This window comes from Echinops telfairi, unplaced genomic scaffold (assembly GCF_000313985.2).
Source record: "Echinops telfairi isolate 266 unplaced genomic scaffold, ASM31398v2 ScPeMD7_16;HRSCAF=60, whole genome shotgun sequence".
Taxonomy (NCBI): domain Eukaryota; kingdom Metazoa; phylum Chordata; class Mammalia; order Afrosoricida; family Tenrecidae; genus Echinops; species Echinops telfairi.
The window spans coordinates 8,705,199-8,713,205 of record NW_022103913.1 but is presented as its reverse complement, the minus strand read 5'-3'; the positions used below and the strand labels follow the sequence as shown (position 1 = coordinate 8,713,205).

At 53.9% G+C, this 8,007-nt stretch overlaps 1 protein-coding gene across 1 annotated transcript in view; it reads left to right on the top strand.

The window, feature by feature from the left end:
• The window catches only part of ESYT3 (extended synaptotagmin 3), a 43,388-nt gene that overhangs the window by 13,974 nt on the left and 21,407 nt on the right, over nt 1–8,007 (top strand). Inside the window, exons 2-3 of the mRNA XM_030884800.2 lie at nt 3,261–3,302; nt 5,125–5,396. Coding sequence (XP_030740660.1) covers nt 3,261–3,302; nt 5,125–5,396 — 314 coding nt within the window. The remainder of the gene's footprint in view (nt 1–3,260; nt 3,303–5,124; nt 5,397–8,007) is intronic.

Below are 8,007 nucleotides of genomic sequence, written 5' to 3'. Positions count from 1 at the left end.
CCTTGAAATAGGAGCCAACAACTGACAGAACTGCCTGGAGAGGTAGATAAAGCAACCATTGGGCTTGGGACTGTGAATACAGTCCTCTCTGAAATGATAAATTGAGCACAGAAAGAGTAAGCAAGGGTCAAGAGTATTTGAAGGGCATGATTAATAACTTGATCACCCTTGGAACAGTCTCAAAAATGAATCATGTACCAGACCACAAATGAATTCTTGACATACTCCGGTGACTTGATATCCTACAGACTGCTCAGATCACAAAGAAGTTAAACTAGAAACAACAGTAGCTGGATAGCTATTGGGATCTTATGTGATTGCATATCTAACAACATTGTTCTTAATAAAAGACTCATTGGTTAAGAGGACGTCATAATAAATTAGATAAATAAAAAACTAAGAGCAGAAAAGCAGCATGTCAAAAGTTGTAGAAAGCAAATAAAGCACTACTTAGAAGGAAATCTAAAACTTTGAATGCATTTATCACAAAATAAGAAAAACAAAATAAATAATTCAACCATAGATAACTTCAAGTTCAACTCAAACTCAACTCAATCATAAAAGAAGTCCAGAAATGAGGAAGGGAATAAATAAAGGATAAAAGTCACAGAAGTTTAATTTTTTAAAAAGGAAAATAAGTTAGCAAGAATAAGAAAAGCTAGTCTTTTATTTATTTTTTTTTGAAAAGCTAGTCTTTTAAAGAGGCTTACACAATAGGCAAAATTTGTAGCAAAATGATCATGACAAAATTTTTAAATAGGTGAAAATAAAATGAAAGGTAGAATGAGAAAGAAATAACTACAAATATAGCAGATATAAAAGTACTAGCATTTTAAAATACACAGAAATTGTCAAACTGCACATGCTGCTATGTTATTCACAAGAGTAAACTAAATTATAAACAAGGAAATATTATAAATAACTATATACCACCAGTACAGGTAGCCCTGATGATGTAGTGGTTACTCTCTGGGCTGCTAACTGCAAGGTCAGCAGTTAGAAACCACCAGCCACTCTGTGGGAGAAAGATGAGGCTTTCTACTTCCGTACAGAGTCCAGTCTTGGAAACTCTGAGGCAATGCTACCCTGTCCTATAGGGTCACTATCAACCAGCCAGCATAGACTCAATGGCAGTGAGCTACATGCCTAAGTGACAGATATACTTCTAGAAAAATATAACTGTAGTGTTACCACAGGAAGAGGTAAGTGGACTTTGAGTATACAATTTGGTTTGCTTTGTCTTTCTTTTATTACCCAAATCAGTTTGGAAGGGGAGGGGGAAGAAAAACTATGAAATCCCAGGAACAGGAACGCAAACAAACGGTGGAAATGACATTCAGCAACGCACGGCAGCACACGCGAGATGCCGGAGTCACAAACTGGACGGAGACGATAGGTTGGGGGTAGGTGGGGACTGTATGTGATTTTGGAATCGCACTTTAGTGGAAGTATAGGGTGAAATAAAATTATATCTTCTGTTTAAAAACTTTTTTATTTATAGATGTAAATATGAAATCTAAAACATAAAGTTAATCAATGAAAATGTAAAATAATTGAGAATTTGGGTTGGGGAAACGTTTATTTCACAAGCTCTAAAAAGGACCAGCTAGAAAAAAGAGACTCATGTCTGTGTCATGAGTGAGCCTGAGGGGCGCCGTTGCTCCCTTGGTATCAGCCTTGTGGAGGCCATCCCCTGCTGTCGTCAGGGCTGCTGGCCCAGGAGCGACAAGTTGTCGCTGCTGACCACCAGGTCAGCAGTGTGAAGCCACCAGCTGCTCCTCGGGAGAAAGACAGGGCTTTCTCCTCCCCTAAAGAGTTACAGCCTCAAACCCACAGAGCAGTTCTAGCCTGTCTGGTAGATAGGCATCGGCTCGATGGCAGTGAGCTTGGTGTTTGGGCTTGGCTGCAAAGGACGGCGCAGGCTCTAAGTGCCAGCCCCCTGGGGAGAGAGGGCCGGTGCTGAGGTCTGGGACTAGGGAGGCCTCCAGGTTCTAAAACGGAAGAGGTCACGTGGCGGCCTGAAGAGCTACCCTCCTCGGAGTGTGCAGACTAGCTCTGCAGGAACCTCTGAGTCAGGAGCCGAAAATACAGGTGTGGGTGGCCAGGTGTGGGTGGCCAGGAGGGGCTGGGAAACGTAACTGATGGGGACCTTGGGCAATCCTTTGCTGCCCGTGCTTTCAGGGTGAGTGTGGGTCCATGTAATGCAGGGGTGGGCAGGCCACGGACACCTCAGCACCAACCCAGCCTGAGCTCCAGAAACAGGCACGTAGAAACTAGCTTGCAGGCCCGCCCTGACAGTGTGCAGTAGGTGGGAGGTGGCTCCGGAATTTCCATCTGACTGGCACCCACGGGCAGCCAGGGTTCCAGCCAGGGCCCAAGAGGTAGAACTCAGCTGGCAGGGAAACGCAGCACGGGGGGTGGGGGCTGTGTGCACATGAGTGTGTGTAAGGAGGTGTGCAGGGGGGGGGGCGCAATGGGGCATATGGGGAGTACACATGAGGGTGTTTGTGGGGGGGGGGGCGGTGCATGTGTGTCCAGGTGCAGGATGGGAAGTGCAGTGGCCAGCATGCTGGGACAAAAGAGGACCAGAGGTGCCAGGAAGGTGCCAGCTATAGCCAAACACTCTCTTCTGTGGGTGCTCCACCCCCACCTAGTCCTGATCCCGTATCGGAAGGCTGTTCATCGCCTGCCTCGTTCACCACCCTGGCAGCCCCTTGTCCAGATCCTGCCGTGCAGCCGTGCGTCCATTCAGTCCACAGACATGATTTAGTAAGCCCCTCGTCTTCCAGGACTCCTGGTGGCAGCAGTTTGAAACGACCAGGGGGAGAGAAAGCGTTCTGCACTTGTAAAGAGTTAGTCTCAGAACCCACAGGGGCAGTTCTACCCTGTCCTATAGGGTTGCTATGAGTCGACATCGAGTGTGGTTCGATTTTTCCTCTGCCAGGCCCAACCTTAGCAAGGAGCAAGGTCCAGTCAGCCCCTCCAGAGCTTCTAGTCTAGGGGGAAGGAGCCCATCCGACAAGCAACTCTCTAGACAAGCAGACACCCAAAGGGAGATGCTGACCCCTGGCTCAGGAGACCTGGAAAAGCTCCCTGCAAGACGTTTTGGTTTGCCGCTGCCCCAGCCATTCCCTGCCAGCAAGACCCCAAGGGGGTGCTCCTCGCCTCTGTGGGCGAAGCGAACCCGAACCCAGCGCTGCGGGCAGCCAGTGCGCTCACTGGGTCGCACAGAGCTAACTGCCTCGCCTTCTGCCCTTCAGATCCACTTCCCGGACGTGGAGCGGGTCGAGTGGGCGAACAAGGTAAGGTCACCAGCCGGGCCTGGGGCGCTGTCGTCGGCTGGGTCTGACTCTGCTTCTGGCCGCCGGCCCGTGTGCCCGGCGGCTAAGTGGCTCGCTGCAGCCTGATGGGGCCTGGGGCTGTGCCCGGTCTGCCTGAGCACACGCCTCCCCCACGTTGCAAAATGTATACAGAGACAGTTTTAAATTTACACATGGCCATAGCAGGAAAGTTAGAAAACAGAGACGTTTGCCATCTGCCACTGGCCCACTAGGCGGAGGTCAGCGCCTTCCTGGCCTGGAGAGGAAGGGCTCCCAGCCCAATCCGGCCCTGGCTGCGTGACCTCGGGCAGGTTGCCTCAGGTCTCTGAGCTGGTTTCTGCATCTGTCACGTGGGATAATTACAGTCCCTACCTCACGGGATTGTCATGAGGATCGATGCCATCCTTCCTGCGCGACAGTGCCTGGCGCATTGTGAGCGCTCCAATAGTCATTGTCCTCCTCGTTCAGGTGTCAGCCCACCAGTCACCTCAGGCTGGGCAGGGCACTGAGACTCCCAGATGACACATGGCCAGCCCTGGCTTGAACTTTCAAAATGTCTCACTCCATGCCAGGGCTCCTCTGCAATCTCCCTCCCACCCCCGCCCTGCTCTGCCCCTGGGCAGCCCCCACCTCTAGTCTCCTGACTCCCTAGCAGGAAGGACTTGGGTTAGGCTTTAGAAGGGACTTCCTGGGGATGGTTGATCACAGGTTGGTATTCTTAAGCTACCAGAAATGTCAGTGCATCAACTCGGTTACCTGCCTGGTGGTAAAATTTGCCGGAAGCAGGACACACATTTTCAGAGGATTTCCAGGGATTAACGCCATGCCCCTGGCCTGTGGGGCAAGCCATGTCATGCCACTAGCTTGTTTGTGGGCTCGTGCACACATTATGCCTCTGTCATGAACGCCCAGACACTGCATGCCCAGGGCCTGATGGGGAGGCGGCCCTCATCCTGGGGCACGAGGTCCCAGAAGGGATGGCACACTGCGGACGTGCCTGATGAAGGGGAGCAGCCAGGTCTTCTTTAGGACGTGGCATGGTAAGGACGGGGTTTGGAGAAGGCCCTGGAAGAGATAGCTCGGTTTCCAGATGGGACCCTTGGCGCGCGACGTTTCAGGGCTTTAAGCTCCCCCAGTTATGGGCTGACAACAGTGGCGATGGTGCAGCTTTAAACTGAGACTCAAGTCCACAGGGCAGGGGAGAAGTCCGTCCCAAGCAGCACATGATTGGCCCACTAATACCCCTCCACGATCACTCCTGTCACCTCCCATGGGGTTCAAGCCCTCTGCCACCCTTCCTCTCCCCAGGCCCCCTTGATTGGCTCCCAAACCAGCCCCATGGGGCGTTCTGCTGCGGAAATCCAGCCTTTCCTAGTGGCTCCAGAAACAGTCAATCCTCGGGAGGCGATTGAGGTTGCTCTTCTGTGATTCTGCCCCCCAACTTCTGGCACCAGCCACTTGTTGATACCGAACATCGACTGAGATCGGTTATGTTTTAGCACAGAATTCCAAGGCTTCGTAACATGAAGTTTAGTGAGCGAGTGTTCCAGGGTGTTCTGTAAAACAGCTGGGGTCCTGAGCCTGCCCAGGCAGGGGAAGCACTTCTGTGTCTCTCGGGTGTCAGATGGGCAGATGAAAGGTTAGGCAAGCAGGCCCATGGGTGCTGCCAGCAGAGGGGCTGTGGAGTCCTCCCCCACCCGGCTCCAGGGCCAGGCTGCAGAGGATCCGGACCTGCACGGCACTGCAGCCAGGGGTATGGGTGCAACACAGCCTAACCACCAAGGTCCTCTCCCTGTGTCCCTAGATTATCTCCCAGACTTGGCCCTATCTGAGCATGATCATGGAAAGCAAGTTCCGGGAGAAACTGGAGCCCAAGATCCGGGAGAAGAGCACCCACCTGCGGAGCTTCACCTTCACCAAGCTCTACTTTGGACAGAAGGTCAGTGCTGCCGCAGAGGTCAGCCCGGACCTCTGCTGCGCCACCTCTCACCTGTCCCTAAGGACAGGGCAGCCAGGCAGCCACCTGACTGCACATCCCTGCTTGAGCTTCCCCTCAGTCTGCGGAATCCAGGTCTGGTACAGGGGGCCTGTAAAGGAGAATCGGGAAGGGAGACCAGTCCAGCTTTCTTACAGCAAAGCAAGAGAGGAAACTTTCAACATGGCTGTCTGATGGAGAAGCCACGCTTGCTGTTGCTGGCTCCTGGCCTCAGCTGGGGCCACACTGTGTGGGTGGCATTGTGCAGTGCATTTGTCCCTCTCCGCTGACAGACTGACTTGGGAGATTCATCTTACCTGCCGCACAGGTGTTGTACGAGTCCACCAGTGTCCCCAGATAAAATGGGCCCGGCCAAGGAAGCGAGTGTCTCATGTCCTGCGACCATGCTGTCTTTTCTAGACTAGTCCCCTCTCAGACCCTGCCCCTCCTGCCCTAACATGCCCCTTGGTAAATCAGTGTGGGACTGATTCGGATCATCCAAATGTGCCCTCGGACAGAGAGCTGCTGTGATCGCCCCACAAATTCCCTGCCGAGGAGTCAGTCCTGACCCAGGCCAGCCCCGGGACAGAGCAGAACCACTGCCTGGTTTTGTTTCCGAGCTGCCATCGTCCCTGAGGCAGGCTGGCACACCATCCTGAGGAGTGGATGGAGGCTCTGAACCTCCAACCTTTTGGTTAGCCGTAGCCACGGTGCAACCAGGGATCCTTACTGGGATGTCTGTCACCTAATAAATCAGAGGTGCTGGTCAGCTCTGGAACAAGCTGGGGTCAAAGGGCAGGCCAGCCTTCCAAGGGGAGGTGCCCACCTCTGCCTGGCTAGCACCCTGAGTGAGGGGTGATGGGGACTTCCAGGACGGGCCTGCATCAGCATCCCTTGGTTCCTTCATTCCTTCTTGACTTCCTGAGCACTTGCTGGGTGCTGGGCACCATAGGCAGACAGGTGGGTGTGGCCGCGCCCTGCCTTCAGGAAGGCCACCATTTTGTCGTGAGAGGCAGACACATAAGCTGGCCGATGACAGCCTGGCACGATGGCAGAGGAATGCGTGGACTAGGCAGTCAGGGAAGACTTCCTGGAGGGAGTGATATCTGAGTTGGGTCTGGAAGAATTCAGGGGGTTGAGAGGGTGTTCCTCTAAAGCTGCAGTCAGCTGGGTTTGGAGCAATGCCCACCCGCCAGGCATGGTGATGTTGCCTGTAGGGGACCCTGCTGGCAAGCAGATTACTCTGAGGCAGCAGAAGCTGGGTCAGAGGGGGCTGACCCTGAGGGATGCAGGGACACCAGTGCCAGGCCAGGGGGACATGCAGGGGAGCCTGCTTGCTGGCCTGATACCCCCAGCCCTGCAGGCGAAATACCTATTTATTGGTCCTACTATTCAAAGTCCTGAGGTCCCGGCCCCATCTTATCCCTGGCCATGCCAACCCTCTCCACGGGGTCCCCAGGGGAGCCCCTGGCCTTGGCCAGGACCTGCTGCTCTCACCCATAGCCCCATGCCTGAGCCCCGCTCGGTTCTGTGCTGCAGCGACCTTAGGCCAAAGACCTGACTTCCCTGCGCCCAGGTTCCTCATCTGTACAATGGAAGGAGCCGCTTCTCGGGGTCCGTGTGGGATGGGAATGCTGGACTGGGGTCCAGGGCCCCCCCATGTGGCTGTATGGGGCACGGGGCCCAGTGGAGTGCCTCTCACCTAACCATGAGCCCCCAAGCCAGAGCAGGTGCTTGACCAGTGATTGGTTCCTCCTTTCTGGGTTTGAGACCCTGGGCAGGCAGCCCTCCCCAGGGCAGGCGGGGCCTCAGGTCTGTCTGAGCTCTCAGAGGTGCTGGGCAAACCAACTCCCCTTGCCCCACGTGTGAGTGCCTGGCTCTGGGAGCTCAGAGGTCCTGCCTCCTCCCCGGCTTCCACACACCTTTCTGAGCCTCAACAGCAAAGCCTCAGAGGCCAGGCTGGGGCCTGGACTGTTGGCTTTGAAGCTCTGACCATCCTGGGGTCAATTGGGCCCAAAGTGAATCTTTTATTATAATGAGCAATAGTGTTACACACTTATAAAAGCTGACTTGCCACACACATATCACCAACTCTGGGAAGAGTACACACTGTAGTTCCTGGCCAGTTTGCACTCTCTCTCATACTTAAAAAGATGTCGATGGCCCCAGGCTCTTTGATAACCTCCTCAGGTGACAACGCCTTGGGAGAGAGGAGGGATCGAATCTCTCTGAGAGTGAGGTTGACTGGGTGTTTATGAGAAAACGTCCCACCTTCAGGGAAGCTGCCCATCCGTGTGGCTGTCTCTTTACGCAGCTTCCTTCTTGGGCTGCATCTCAGCCAAACTTGAAGACGTCAGGAGAGCAGCACCCAGATTTGAGTTCAAATGAAATCCATTTTGATAATTCATCAATCCGAACCAGACCTCACTCCAGTGACCCCTGGCAGGAGGGGAGGGGGCAGAGTCAGGGTGGAGGGGGAAGGCAGAAGACAGAAGAGCGATTACCTACAAGCTCAACTCCTGCCTGAGAGACTGGGAAACTGGGCTAGGGGACGGGCACTTTACTTTCTAGGGTCACCTCCCTCTGCCAGGGACCCTACCCTCTCTCCTAGCCCTCAGGGGACCAACCCCTACACACTCACCAGCACTCAGGTTAAGGCCTTTCCTCCAGGAAGCCTCGTGGACCCCATGTGACCCAGTGGGACAGCACAGG